The 15,234-nt window shown below is 48.0% G+C and overlaps 1 protein-coding gene and 1 pseudogene across 1 annotated transcript; both read right to left on the bottom strand.

Annotated features, from left to right (window-relative positions):
* Positions 1–5,423: 5,423 nt before the first annotated feature.
* Positions 5,424–6,440, bottom strand: LOC128848175 (olfactory receptor 2AP1-like). Its single transcript, XM_054047989.1, has one exon. It carries the CDS (start codon positions 6,438–6,440, stop codon positions 5,424–5,426), a length of 1,017 nt encoding a protein of 338 aa, XP_053903964.1.
* A 3,865-nt stretch (positions 6,441–10,305) lies between these two features.
* On the bottom strand, positions 10,306–11,354 carry LOC128847954 (olfactory receptor 5B21-like; annotated as a pseudogene).
* Between the last annotated feature and the right edge of the window lie 3,880 nt (positions 11,355–15,234).

The following is a 15,234-nucleotide window of genomic DNA, read 5'->3' as shown; positions in this document are numbered from 1 at the left end:
TGAGCGAGCCACCTGCTTAGCGAGAGCCCCCTGGCTGCCCAGCAGCAGGACAAGCAGGGAGCATCCCCATGGCCCGGTGTGGTGCTGTGGGCAGAGTCCGTCCTGAGCATGCCCAGTGCCCAGCGCGCCAGCCCTGTCCCTAGTGTGGGGAGTGAGATGGAGGGAGGGGAGGAGAGGAGAGGGGGAAGGGGCTGCGGAGGAGGGAGACAGACACAGACAGAGCCAGCTGCGGCCATCGGCACTGACACATGGCTCCCTTTGCCCCCTCTAAACCCCCCTCATAGACCCCACAATTAATCCCCTCCCACAGCCCCCATCCCCTTTCCACAGTGCCCCCAACTCTCTCCCACAGCCCCCACCCAACCCTCTGCCATAGACCCCCCCAAATCCTCCTGCAGTCCCCAGCCAACACCCCCACCATAGACCCCCATATAACCCCCAACCCTCCCGCCAGCTCCTGTTTAAACCCATCCAGCCCCTGCTATCCCATCCCCAAATAAACACACCCACACACACCCAGAGAAACCCAAACCCCAAAAAACCTCCTTCTGCCACATCCCCCCCCCCCACCCCACTGCACCAACCCCCTTCTTCTCACATATATCCACCTCATGGCACACCCCTGCAACTAAACACCCCCAGAAAACATCACCCTGCCAGCACCCCCCTCCACCCCAATGCCCCTCACCCCCACCCAGACCTTCCCCCGCCGCTGCTCATCATCTCCCCAGCCCCATTCCCCAATAAACCCACCTCTGAAAACCGTCCCTATGCACCATCCTCAAACCACTTCCCTCCCCCCACCTCCCTCTGTGTTCACCCCAGCCCCTCCTGCCACTGCTCCAGCACCCCTACTTCCCCCAGTGCCCTTCTGCAGCCCCTAACACCCAGGTCCATCTACTCTACACATCAGCACGAATGCCCCCAGCTCCTGGCTACACCAACCCCCCTCTCCCTTCTTCAGTCGCTCCGGTCCCCAGGGCTCACCCCGGAACCCCCCACAGGGTGCCTCACCCCTTTACCCTGGCACCAGAATCCCACCTTCACTGTATGTGGGGCTGGAGACCTTTTTACCCCTCCTTAGCCCTCCTCTTCTTTGTCCCCTGGGGGGGTCGGACGGCTGAACCGCCACTTATTTGAAGGAGACGCCCAGCAAATCTGAGTGTAGGGAGAGCCAACGGGCCAGAGCAGGGAGTCGGGCCCAGCCCCACTGGACGCTGCTGTGGGGTGATCGTGGGGCAGACTGTATCTCCAACCTTCCTACCCTCCTTGCTGGGGCCTCATCTCCACACCAGGCTGGGATAGAGACAGCGACCCCCACACCAGAGAGTGGGGCCTGACAGTTTCACTGAGCTCCCCCAAAGGGTATCTTCTTCACCAGCCCCCTAGAGCGATGGGCCTGACGGGGGAATCACTGGCTGGAATGCTCTGGCCTCTGCTATGCGGGAGATGTGACTAAAATGATCAGAATGGATTTTTTTCCACCTTAAAATCTATGTATCTAGGAGCTCCTCTCCCCCTAGAAAAATTGGGTTAATGGGGAAGTGTGAGTCTTGCAGGGTGAAGAGTAGGTGTGTGTGCATGGGCGGGGGGAGGGAGGGGTTGTGAGTCTGGACCCAGTAGCGTAGCTAGCAGGGTGCAGGGGAAGCAGCCGCTTCCCCTCAGCAGATTTGCCCAAAGCGGCGCCTTTCCAACTGCGGCCGGAGGAGTGAGGAGGGGCACAGGCTGGCCGCCCGCAGGCCGCAGCGTGGCTGGCAGCCATGGCTGGGAGGCGGGTGCGTGGCTGGAGGTGGAGGGAGGAGGCGCAGCATGCGGACGGCTGCCATGGCTGGAGGAGCGGGGGGGCGCAGGCTGGCGGTCAGCAGCCCTGGGGGGACAGCGGGTGTGGCCTGAGGAGCGAGGGGGGGAGGTGCGGGGGTGGCAGCCTGCAGGCCGCAGCACGGCCAGCAGCCATGGGGAGGAGGGGCAGCAGGCGCACGGCCAGAGGAGCGGGGGGGAGGGCATGGCATGCGGATGGCTGCTGCGGCCGGAGAAGCATGGGGGTGCAGTCTAGTGGGCGGCAGCCACGGGGGGATGGCAGGCGGGGCCTGAGGAGCGGGTGGGGGCCATGGGGGTGGAACGGCAGGGCCAGAGGAGGGATGGGGGGGAGGAGCGGTGCGGCCGGAGGAGCCAGTCAAGGGGGGGGGGGGCGTGGAGCGGCTGGAGGAGGAGCCAGCCAGTGGGGCGTGGCCAGAGGAGGAGCCAAGGGGGCGTCTTTTTTAGGTTTGCTCCCCCTCCTCTTAGAAGCTGGCTACGCCACTGTCTGGACCCCTCTCTCTTTCCTCAGATGAGTAGAAAGCAGCATGGTGCAAACCACCTCTAAAGATTTTAACTTTTTGACAGAAAACTGAAAACAACAGAACAGAACATTTTTTGAGAGAGCGAGACTGAGACAGACAAGGTGGGTGAGGTGATATCTTTGATTCGGCCAACTTCTGTAGGTGAGAGAGACAAGCTTTCAAGTTTACACAGAGCTCTTCTTCAGTCTGGGGAATGTACTCAGTATCACAGCTAAATACAAGGTGGAACAGATAGTTTATCATAAGTAGTTAACACACATTTCAAGGGACCATTCAAGTTGAAATGGCCCATTAACACCCCTCCAGTCATTGGGGGGGGGAAGCAGGGGTGTGTGTGTGTGTTTGTGTGTGGGCGGGTTAGTTGGTTACAGTTTGTTGTAATAAGCCATAAATCTAGGGTATCTATTCAGTTCATGATTTTTAGTGTCTTGCAAAGTTATGAATTTAAGTTCCCAGGTTCATCTTTTGATGGGGTTGTGCAGATTTCTTTTGAGAATGAGGACTGAGAGGTCAGATTTAGAGTGATCGCTTTGTGAAAAGTATCATTAAACAATTACAATCCACACTTGATGGGGATCACATCCTGAAAGAAATCTTTCCTGAACCCCCACTTCTGGCTTTCAAACAAGCCCCCATCCTTTCCAAACTTATCATCAGAAACAAGTTCCCCACAGATCAGGACACACCAACTCAAAGCAGTATCATATCCTGCAGGAACAACAGATACAAAAGAAGCAGACATATCTCCACTGCTATGATGAGCAATACTCCCCCCAACACACCTTTCAAGATCCATGGGTCCTATATGTGCCTATCACGACATGTGGTGTACTTCATCCAGTGAATCAAATGCCCAGACAACAGCTATGTGGGTGAAACCAGACAATCACTGTGCTCTCAAATGAACTGACACAGAAAAATGATAAAAGACAAACACTGTATCGCCTCTGGGTGAACACTTTTCACAAAGAGATCACTCTATTGCAGTCCCTTGAAATATGTTAACTACATGGGGGGGAGGGATAGCTCAGTGGTTTGAGCATTGGCCTGCTAAACTCAGGGTTGTGAGTTCAATCCTTGAGGGGGCCACTTGGGGATCTGGGGCAAAATCAGTACTTGGTCCTGCTAGTGAAGGTAGGGGGCTGGACTCGATGACCTTTCAAGGTCCCTTCCAGTTCTAGGAGATGGGATATCTCCATTAATTTTTTTTTTTTTTTTACTTATGCTAAACAATCTGTTCCACATTGTATTTAACTGACACACTGAGTACTTCTCCCAGTCCTGAAGAAGAGCTCTTTTGTATAAGCTTGAGTCTCTCACCAGCAGAAGATGGTCCAATAAAAGATATTCCCTCACCGCCTTGTGTGATGGGATCCCCAGGGTACAACCTGGAGGTGTGGGACCGCTGTGTCCCCTTAACTCTCCAGCCTGGGCTGTCTCTCACAATACTATGCCAGTGACAAGCAGCAAACCCCTCCAAGTGCTGTGATCACTCAGCCATCAGTTTGTGGAGGCCCACACCCAGTTAAATTGCATGAATGTTCTCTAAGCCAATTATGAATTATACAGAGAGAGGCACCAGCCAATCACCCCAGCCTTGCACACTAGAAATATATTGTCTTACACTGCTCAGGACTCCCTGAGATTTCCCCAAGCACTTCCCTGAGGGCTAAGCTGAGATTTCCCCAAGCACTTCAACCAAAACCACACTGTTTTAGGTAAAATATAAAACAGATTTATTAACTATAGAAAGATAGATTTTAAGTGATTATAAGAAGAAGGCATAGAGATCAGAGTTGGTTACATAAGAAATACAAATAAATTTGCAGTCTAAATTCTACAAATGAAGCAAGATTTGATTCAAACAGTTTCTCACCCTAATAGATGTTACAGGCAGCTCACAGTTCTCTATACACAGGCTGGAAACCCTTCCCAGCCTGGGACCAATCTTCCCCACTTCAAAGTCTTTGTCTTCCAGATGATCTTCCATGTGTTGAGATGGTAGAGGAGAGAGGCCAAGTGGTCATGTCATTGACCCTCCTTATACTTTCTCTCTAGGTGCTAGAAAGATCCTTGTGGTGATGTGGGGTCGAGCAGTGCACATTGCGTAAGTGCCCTCTGTGGAGTCTCTGGGAGAGTGGATTCTTCTTGATGGGCCATCAATGCCTGTCTGGACAGCGATGGTTGCCCCTTTGTTCTTACTGAAAGGCCAGCTGTGGCCATCTCCCAACCTCACTATATTTCAGTAACGCATTTAGCAATACTTCATAACATCACATACAATGATAGTACCCACAATTCAACAGGATATTATTGTTCAGCAGATCAAGACTTCTCAAATGATGCCTCCCAAGTCATACTTTGTAGCAAACACACCATAATCATTTCACAGTGCTGAATACGGGGGTCCAGGGTGCTCTTTTGAGGTACAGAGGGTCACACCTTGTCTTTGTAATATTCTCAGACCAATACAGCCACAACAACAGTGCATGACTTTTTTTTTGGTTACAGTTTCCATCTGAAGGTTTTCAGATGTCAGTTGCCAAAAAGCAAAAAAAAAAAAATAATCATTTTTCAGGTTTCAGTTATTTTGCTGAAAAGTGAAAATCTTCTTTCCCCTCCTCCCCCTGCAAAATTCTAACCATCTGTATCTCCCTTAGGGCTTGGCTACACTCGGGATTTGACAGTGCTGCCGTGGCAGCGCTGTGAAGCGCGAGTGTAATCGCGCCGCCAGCGCTGCGAGAGAGCTCTCTCGCGGCGCTGTATGTACTCCACCTCTGAGGGGAGTTTCTTGCAGCACTGTGAGCGAGCGTGCAGCGCTGCAGTTACTGATTACACTGGTGCTTTACAGCCCTGTACTCGCTGCGCTCAGGGGTGTGTTTTTCCACACCCCTGAACGCAGCAAGTTGCAGTGCTGTACAGCGCCAGTGTAGACAAAGCCTTATATTTATATCTATGTGTGTGTGTGTGTGTGTATGTGCACGCACACACATCTCTTGTATACTGCATTTCTGTATCAGGGCCCACTTAGTCCCTCCTTCTTTCACAATAGAAACCAGATTGACTGATCCTCATTTCATTCAACTAGTCTGAATTCTTTGTGAGGGCCAGACATTTCCTGACCGCTTTTCTCAGGGCCTCCTTGACCTCTCTGTTTCTCAGGCTGTAGATGAGGGGATTGGCCAGGGGAGTCAGGACTGTGTAGCAGACAGAGAACGCTTTGTTCAGGGCTCTCAGGTTGCTGGCTTTTGGTAGCATGTAGACAATCATTAGGGTCCCATAGAAAAGTGTTACCACGATGAGGTGAGAGGAGCAGGTGGAAAAGGCCCTTTGCCTCCCGGTGGTGGAAGGGATTCTCAGGATAGTGCTAACGATACAAACATAGGATGTCAAGGTTAATAGAAATGGGGAAACTGCATCTGGCCAGGAAAATATATAAAGAACCAGCGTTATCTGGCTGGTGTCGCTGCAGGAGAGCTTTAGCATTGGAGTGAAATCACAAAAGAAATGATCCATTTCATTGGGGCCACAGAAAATTAATTGTGACATTAAACACATAATTATTGTACAAGGTAGAAATCCACTTATCCAACACCCAGCTGCTAGCTGGAGGCACAACTTGCCATTCATACAGGTTCCATAGTGCAGTGGTTTGCATATGGCTAAATACCGATCATAAGACATCGCTGCTAGGAGATAGCACTCTGTAGTTGCTAGAAAACAAAGGAAAAAAAACTGTGTCATGCAGCCCATCACAGAAATGGTTCTGTCTCCCGTCAGGAGACTGGCCAGCATCCTGGGCAGGAGGGCAGAAGTGTAGCAGGTCTCCAGGCAGGACAAGTTCCCCAGGAAGAAGTACATGGGGGTGTGAAGGTGCTGATCCGTCATAACTAGAGCAATGATTAGGATGTTCACGGCCATGGTCACAATGTAGATCACTAGGAAAACCAGGAAGAGAAGGATCTGCAGTTCAGGGAGATCCCCAAATCCCAGGAGAATGAATTCTGTGACATCTGTTTCATTTTCCGCATCTCCTTTCTCCATGAGCTGCATCCTGTGATAGTGAAAAGTAATGAACATCAAAAGATTTGGCTGTACCATGAAATTAGATAGATTTCCATCTTTTGATCCCATAAGAGTTCCCACTGCAAACTGAGAGCTGGGGTTATATTCTCTCAAAAAGAGAAACTTCTTCACTTCAGAAAGATTCCGCACACACCCCAAAGAGCTGTCACCCAGTTAATTTTCCCCTCCTTTGACCCATACCCCAACTTTTTTCATTCATTAATTCTTAGATTTAAGACCAAAAGGGACCATTTGGGGATGGAGGTTGGCACAACTGATTAAAAGAGCTTTAAACTAGAAACTTGGGGAAGATGCTCATGTAATCTCCACCCCTGTGTGGGCTGGTTGGCCGGGGCTCGTCCTCCTCCGGGGCGGCGGGGAGCCAGACCGCCTCACTACTTTGGTCAGATGTGTCAGGGAGTTAGCTCGGCTGTGCGGTAAACAGTCAGTAGCTCAGACCCTCAGGCAGCGGCAGAGCAAACAGTTTGAACAGCAAACCCCAGGCTCCTGGCTCTGAGCAGCTGGGGAGAGGGGGAGACTGCCACCCACAAGGTGGGTGGCAGGGGGGACGCAGGCCCACCCACTCCACTGCGTCCCAGCCCGGGGCCCTAGCAGCGCAGAAGGCCCGCTGCTATGTCAGTGGGGATCATGGCCACAACACACTGACATTGGCTCTGGCCGTGTTGCAGCCAGACTTGGGTTGGCTGCCCCCGGGCTACTTCCTATCTCCCCCTCTAGAGGTACCTGCGTCCGGAGGGCATCCTCCACGGGGTCACACACCATGGGATTCTCGGGGTAACTGGTGAGCGGTAGGCTTGGCAGCTCCTCGGGGTAACTGGCACACGGTAGGCCTGGGAGTTCCTCGGGGTAATGGGCGAGCGGTAGGCTTGGCAGCGTCTCTGGGCTTGGGCTAGCATCAGGCTGTCACGGAGTCCCCGGGCGATGCTTTGGAACTGCTCCCCACAAAGCCACTAAGGACTTTGGGGAGCCTCATCTCCCTTGGAGCAGACTTCTCTTCAGGGCAAGAAGCTCACACAACTTCACCTTCCTGGGTCTGACCTTGGAGCCTTCAGCATATGCCCCTCTGTGCACTTCCCACAGCGAGTCCACCCAGGCGGGTCCCTGGGGAAGCCAGAGGGTCCTGCACCCCCATTTTGCAGTAAGACGTGACTCTTAGCCAGCCAGTAAAACAGGGGTTTATTAGCTGACAGGAACACGGTCGAAAACAGAGCTTGTAGGTACAGAGAACGGGACCCCTCAGCTGGGTCCACTGTGGGGCCCAGCGAGCCAGACAACCCCGTCTGCACTCACTTCCCGTCCCCAGCCAGCCCCAAACTGAACCCCCCTCCAGCCCCTCCTCTCCTCTCTGGCCTTTGTCTCTTTCCCGGGGCCAGGAGGTCACCTGATCTCTTTGTTCACCTTTAGCTATTCCCTTGCAGGAGGGAAGGGCCCCGGCCATTTGTTGCCAGGATACAGAGTGTCGGTCATTTATGCACACTGGAGACTTAAGAAATGCATAGGAGAAACTGAGGCACACACAGAGTATTCAGAGGAAACATTAAGAACAGTCCCACTTCGTCACACAGGTGTTGGCAGGCCTGGGCAGACCTCAGACCGGCCGCCGATCGCCGTGGTCTCCCCACGGGGAGTTACGCCACTGTTACCCGAAATTGGGTCAGTTAGTAAGCTTAGGGAGGACTAATGACCCACCAGAGTTTGGCTGAAAGCAGCACGTTTATTATATTGATAGCTAAGCTCAAAAGAAGGGGTGGGGGTCACATTCACACTCGCATACTCACGCTCCCAAGACAGGCACAGCACTGGAGATGTCAGAATCCTTTAAGGTAAGTGTCCCACAGCGCAGCGATGGATGGTGTGATGAAGGTAAGTCTTCCGGAGGCACGATGGAATGCAACGCAGCGAACCACTGGCCAGGCGGACCAGGCGAAGGCCTTCATGGGAGGTACAAGCTTGTGAGTGCACACCTGAGCACATGGCCCCTTCCCCTTTTAAGGACCTGCTCCTCATGGCCTGCGACTACAGATGACTTGGCCACACCTGGTTGGTCACACTCCACCTCGGGCAGTGTCCATGCATTGGGTGTGTGAGTGCTGACTAATCAGAGTGTCATGGCCTGCAACTAGAGATGACTTGGCTGCATCTGGTTGGTCACACTCCACCTCGGGCAGTGTCCATGCATTGGGTGTGTGAGTGCTGACTAATCAGAGTGTCATGGCCTGCAACTAGAGATGACTTGGCTGCATCTGGTTGGTCACACTCCACCTCATCCAGTGTCCATGCATTGGGTGTGTGAGCACTGCCTAATTAGAGTCCCAGACACCTTGTCTACATGGGAGCTCTTCTGATCTTCCAGCTGTTCAACCAGCCTATTAATCCCACAAGCATTCCAGGAGGGAGGGGTGGGGGAAAGCCACTTCACAGGTATTCAAAGAGGGAGAGGAGACAAGGGGGGGAAAGTGTATCAGACCTTTTGAGCATACAGGTTATACAAAGTCATATGCATAAGCATAGTCATACAGAGCATACAGATCACTACTGCTCCTACAACACAATCGACTTCTGTAAAATTTACCTAATTTCGTAGTGTAGACATACCCAGAGAGAGGCACCAGCCAATCATCCCAGCCTTGCACCCTAGAAATATACCGTCTTACACTGCTCAAGACACCCTTGGACAGTGCAAGCTCATTAATTAGTTCACCACACCAACAAATGAAAGGAAATGTGCAACAGCCCTTGTTAAGTTGAGCTGAGATTTCCCCAAGCACTTCAACCAAAACCACACTGTTTTAGGTAAAATATAAAACAGATTTATTAACTACAGAAAGATAGATTTTAAGTGATTATAAGAAGCAGGCATAGAGATCAGAGTTGGTTACATAAGAAATAAAAATAAATTTGCAGTCTAAATTCTACAGATGAAGCAAGATTTGATTCAAACAGTTTCTCACCCTAATAGATATTACAGGCAGCTCACAGTTCTCTATACACAGGCTGGAATCCCTTCCCAGCCTGGGACCAATCTTCCCCACTTCAAAGTCTTTGTCTTCCAGATGATCTTCCAGGTGTTGAGATGGTGGAGGAGAGGGGCCAAGTGGTGATGTCATTGACCCTCCTTATACTTTCTCTCTAGGTGCTAGAAAAATCCTTGTGGTGATCTGGGGTCGGGCAGTACACATTGCGTAAGTGCCTTCTGTGGAGTCTCTGGGAGAGTGGATTCTTCTTGATGGGCCATCAATGCCTGTCTGGCCAGCGATGGTTGCCCCTTTGTTCTTACTGAAAGGCCAGCTGTGGCCATCTCCCAACCTCACTATATTTCAGTAACGCATTTAGCAATACTTCATAACATCACATACAATGATAGTACCCACAATTCAACAGGATATTATTGTTCAGCAGATCAAGACTTCTCAAATGATGCCTCCCAAGGCAGACTTTGTAGCAAACACACCATAATCATTTCACAGTGGTGAATACTGGGGTCCAGGGTGCTCTTTTGAGGTACAGAGGGTCACACCTTGTCTTTGTAATATTCTGGGACCAACACAGCCACAACAACAGTGCATGACTTTTTTTTGGTTACAGTTTCCATCTGAAGGTTTTCAGATGTCAGTTGCCAAAAAGCAAAAAAAAAAAAAAATCATTTTTCAGGTTTCAGTTATTTTGATGAAAAGTGAAAATCTTCTCTCCCCTCCTCCCCCTGCAAAATTCCAACCATCTGTATCTCTCTTATATTTATATCTATGTGTGTGTGTGTGTGTGTGTGTGTGTGTGCGCACGCACAAACATCTCTTGTATACTGCATTTCTATATCAGGGCCCACTTAGTCCCTCCTTCTTTCACAATAGAAACCAGATTGATTGATCCTCATTTCATTCAACTAGTCTGAATTCTTTATGAGAGCCAGACATTTCCTGTCAGCTTTTCTCAGGGCCTCCTTGACCTCTCTGTTTCTCAGGCTGTAGATGAGGGGATTGACGAGGGGAGTCAGGACTGTGTAGAAGACAGAGAATACTTTGTTCAGGGCTCTCAGGTTGCTGGATTTCGGTATCATGTAGACAATCACTATTGTTCCATAGAAAAGTGTTACCACAATGAGGTGAGAGGAGCAGGTGGAAAAGGCCTTTTGCCTCCCGGTGGTGGAAGGGATTCTCAGGATAGTGCTAACAATACAAACATAAGATGTCAAGGTTAATAGAAATGGGGAAACTGCATCTGGGAAAAAAAATATATAAAAAACCAGCATCATTTGCCTGGTGTCGCTGAAGGAGAGCTTTAAAATTGGGGTGAGATCACAAAAGAAATGATCCATTTCATTGGGGCCACAGAAAATTACTTGTGACATAAAACACATCATTATTGTACAAGGTAGAAATCCACTTATCCAACATCCAGCTGCTAGCTGGAGGCACAACTTGCCATTCATACAGGTTCCATAGTGCAGTGGTTTGCATATGGCTAAATACCGATCATAAGACATCGCTGCCAGGATATAACACTCTGTAGTTGCTAGAAAACAAAAGAAAAAAAACTGTGTTATGCAGCCCCCCTCAGAAATGGTTCTGTCCCCAGTCAAGAGACTGGCCAGCATCCTGGGCAGGAGGGCAGAAGTGTAGCAGGTCTCCAGGCAGGACAAGTTCCCCAGGAAGAACTACATGGGGGTGTGAAGGTGCTGATCAGTCACAACTAGAGCAATGATGAGGATGTTTCCGGCCATGGTCACAATGTAGATCACTAGGAAAACCAGGAAGAGAAGGATCTGCAGTTCAGGGAGATCCCCAACCCCAGGAGAATGAATTCTGTGACATCTGTTTGATTTTCCACATCTTCTTTCTCCATGAGCTGCATCCTGTGATAGTGAAAAGTAATGAACATCGGAAGATTTGACTGTACCGTGAAATTAGATAGATTTCCATCTTTTGATGCCATAAGAGTTCCCACTGCCAATTGAGAGCTAGGTATATATTCTCTCACAACAGACTAACTTCTTCACTTCAGAGAGATTCATAGAGATTCCACACACACCCCAGAGAGCTGTCACCCAGTTAATTTCCCCTCTTCTGCCCCATACACTACTTTTTTCATTCATGGATTCTTAGATTTAAGACCAAAAGGGACCATTTGGGGATGGAGGTTGGCAAAATTGATTAAAAGAGCTTTAAACTAGAAACTTGGGGGAAATGCTCATGTAATCTCCACACCTGATTCTAACATCGAGAGGGAGGAAAATCAAGTAAGAAAGGATACAGTAATGGAGAAAGGAGCTGCACTGGGTAAGAGAATGGACATTAAGAGGAAGGATAGTGCTTATGTCAGTCAGATACTGGAAGTAGAATAACTGTCCCCAATCAGGCAAGGAATGTGGACGAAGCAAAGCAGCAACAGTTAAGATGTTTCAGAGTATGCATCCGAAGAAGTGGGCTGTGGTCCATGAAAGCTTATGCTCTAATAAATTTGTTAGTCTCTAAGGTGCCACAAGTACTCCTGTTCTTTTAGTTAAGATGTTTGTACACCAATGCAAGGAGCCTGGGTGACAAAATGGAGGAACTAGAACTACAGGTGCAGGAAGTGAAACCAGATATTATAGGGATAACAGAAACATGGTGGAATAATAATCATGATTGGAGACCAGGTATTGATGGGTATATGCTGTTCAGGAAAGACAGAAATAAAGGCAAAGGTTGTGGAGTAGCATTGTAGATTAATGATGAGGTAGACTGTAAAGAAATTAGAAGTGACGGAACAGATAAGACAGAGTCTGTTTTGGCCAAAATCACTTTGGGGAAGTGATAGATTGGAGGACAAGTGCTACAAAAAGTAATTTTCCCTCTGCTGATACTCACACCTTCTTGTCAACTGTTAGAAATGGGCCACCATGATTGCATTGGCCTTGTTGGCACTACAAAAGTAATTTTCCCTCCCTTGGTATTTAACCCTTCTTGTCAACTATTGAGAATAGGTCACTTCCACCTTAATTGAATTGGCTCGTTAGCACTGACCCCCCACTTGGTGAGGCAACTCCCATCTTTTCATGTGCTAGAATATATATTCTTCTTACTGTATTTTTCACTCCATGCATCTGATGAAGTGGGGTTTTGGTCCACGAAAGTTTATGCCCAAATAAATTTGTTAGTCTCTAAGGTGCCACAAGGACTCCTCGTTGTTTTTACTGATACAGACTAACAGGCTACCACTCTGAAACTAATAATAGTAGGGGCCCAGATTTTCCTGGATGTGATTGCTAACAGATTTCTTCACCAAATAGTTGCTGATCCAACAAGAGGTGATGCCATTTGAGATTTGGTATTAGTGAGCAATGAGGACCTCATAGAAGAACTGGTTGTAGGGGACAACCTTGGTTCGAGTGATCATGAGCTAATTGTATTTAAACTAAATGAAAGGATAAACAAAACTAGATCTGCAACTAGGGTACTTGATTTCAAAAGGGCTAACTTAAAAAAATTAAGGGAATTATTTTGGAAGTGGACTGGCGCGAAGAACTTCAGCATCTAAATGTCGAGGAGGCGTGGAATTACTTTGTCGACGCTGCAGATGCTATCTGAAGATGGCATCCCAAGCAAGGGGAAAACATTTGTAGGGAACGGTTGCAGACCAGCCCAGATGAGCAAGCTTCTCAAACAGGTGATTAAGAGAAAGCAGAAAGCCTGCAATGAATGGAAGATGGGAAGGTTCATCAAGGAAAGCTACCACATGGAGGTCAGAAAGTGTAGGGAAGGATTTTAAGGAATCTTTAAACTTGGGGATCATATCCTTGGACTGGAGAATTGCAAATATACTACTAAAAAGTAAGCCAGGAAACTACAGATCTCTTAATTTGATCTCAATTGTATGCAAGATCTTAGAACAAATTTTGAAAGAGAAAGTAGTTAAGGACTTAGAGGTAAACAGTAATTGGGATAAAATAAACATGGTTTTACAAAAGGTAAATTGTGCCAGACCAACCTGATCTCTTTCTTTGAAAAGATAACTGATTTTCTAGATAAAAGAATTGCAGTAGGTTTAATCTACCTGGATTTCAGTAAAGCATTTGATACAGTTCCACATGGGAAATTATTAGTTAAATTGAAAAAGATGGGGATTAATATGAGAATTGAAAGGTGGATAAAGGAACTGGTTAAAGGGGAGACTACAATGGGTCATACTGAAAGGTGAACTGTCAGGCTGGAGGGAGGCTACTAGTGGAGTTCCTCAGGGATAGGTCTTGGGACCAATCTACAGGTATTGATGGGTATGTGCTGTTCAGGAAAGAGAGAAATAAAGGCAAAGGTGGTGGAGCAGCATTGTATATTAATGATGAGGTAGACTGTAAAGAATTTGGAAGTGATGGAATAGATAAGACGGAGTCTATTTTGGCAAAAATCACTTTGGGGAAGAAAGCTACCAGAGGTTCTCCCAGGTAATTTTGCATTCTGCTGTAGACTACCAGGATCCGATATGGATAGAGACCTGTTTTTAATGAAACAAATACTACTGGGAATTGTGTGATTAAGGGAGACTTTGATTTCCCAGATATAGCTTGGAGGACAAGTGCTACAAAAAATAATTTCCCCTCTGCTGATACTCACACCTTCTTGTCAACTATTGGAAATGGGCCACCATGATTGCATTGGCCTTGTTGGCACTACAGATGTAATTTTCCCTCCCTTGGTATTCACCTCTTCTTGTCAACTATTGAGAATAGGTCACTTCCACCTTAATTGAATTGGCTCGTTAGCACTGACCCCCCCCTCCACCCCCCCACTTGGTAAGGCAACTCCCATCTTTGCATGTGCTAGAATATATATTCTGCTTACTGTATTTTTCACTCCATGCATCCGATGAAGTGGGTTTTAGCCCACAAAAGCTTATGCCCAAATACATTTGTTAGTCTCTAAGGTGCCACAAGGAATCCTCATTGTTTTTGCTGATACACATTAACACGGCTACCGCTCTGAAACTAATAATAGTAGGGCCCAGATTTTCCTGGATATGATTACTGACAGATTTCTTCACCAAATAGTTTTGGAATGAAGAAGAGGTGATGCCATTTGTGATTTGGTATTGGTGAGCAATGAGGACCTCATAGAAGAGCTGGTTGTAGGGGACAACATTAGTTCGCGTGATCATGAGCTAATTGAGTTTAAACTGAATGGAAGGATAAACAAAACTAGATCTGCAACTAGGGTGCCTGATTTCAAAAGGGCTAATTAAAAAAAAATTAAGGGAAATATTTTGGAAGTGGACTGGTGCGAAGAACTTCAGGATCTGAATGTGAAGGAGGCTTGGAATTACTTTGTCGAAGATGCAGAAGCTATCTGAAGCAGGCATCACAAGGAAGGGGAAAAAAATTGTAGGGAAGGGTTGCAGACCAGCCCAAATGAGCAAGCTTCTCAAACAGGTGATTAAAAAAAGCAGAAAGCCTGCAAGGAATGGAAGAAATGATGGTTGTGCAAGGAAAGCTACCTCATGGAGGTCAGAAAGTGTAGGGATAAAGTGAAAACTGTCAAAAGCCAAGCAGAATTGGACCTTGCAAAGGGAATTAAAACCAATATAGTAATTTCTCACTTAAAGTCATCTTGGTTAACATTGTTTCGTTGTTACGTTGCTGATCAATTAGGAAACATGCTCATTTAAAGTTGTGCAATGCTCCCTTCTAACTTAATTTGGCAGAATCGGTGTTACCAGTGCTCTTTACAGAGGTGAAATCGCCTCCCTGCTCCCCGGTTTATACAGCCACGGATCACATCAGCTCTCGCCCCGCAGCATCGTGCTGGGAGCTGAAGTTGATTGACTTGTCCACTGTAGTCTG

Source organism: Malaclemys terrapin, chromosome 13 (assembly GCF_027887155.1).
Source record: "Malaclemys terrapin pileata isolate rMalTer1 chromosome 13, rMalTer1.hap1, whole genome shotgun sequence".
Classification (NCBI taxonomy): domain Eukaryota; kingdom Metazoa; phylum Chordata; order Testudines; family Emydidae; genus Malaclemys; species Malaclemys terrapin.
Note: the sequence above shows the minus strand (reverse complement) of the source record. Positions and strands in the feature narration are given on the sequence as shown.

Coding starts and splice junctions, on each gene's coding strand:
- LOC128848175 (XM_054047989.1), bottom strand. CDS start 6,440: ATGGTACAGCCAAATCTTTTGATGTTCATTACTTTTCACTATCACAGG.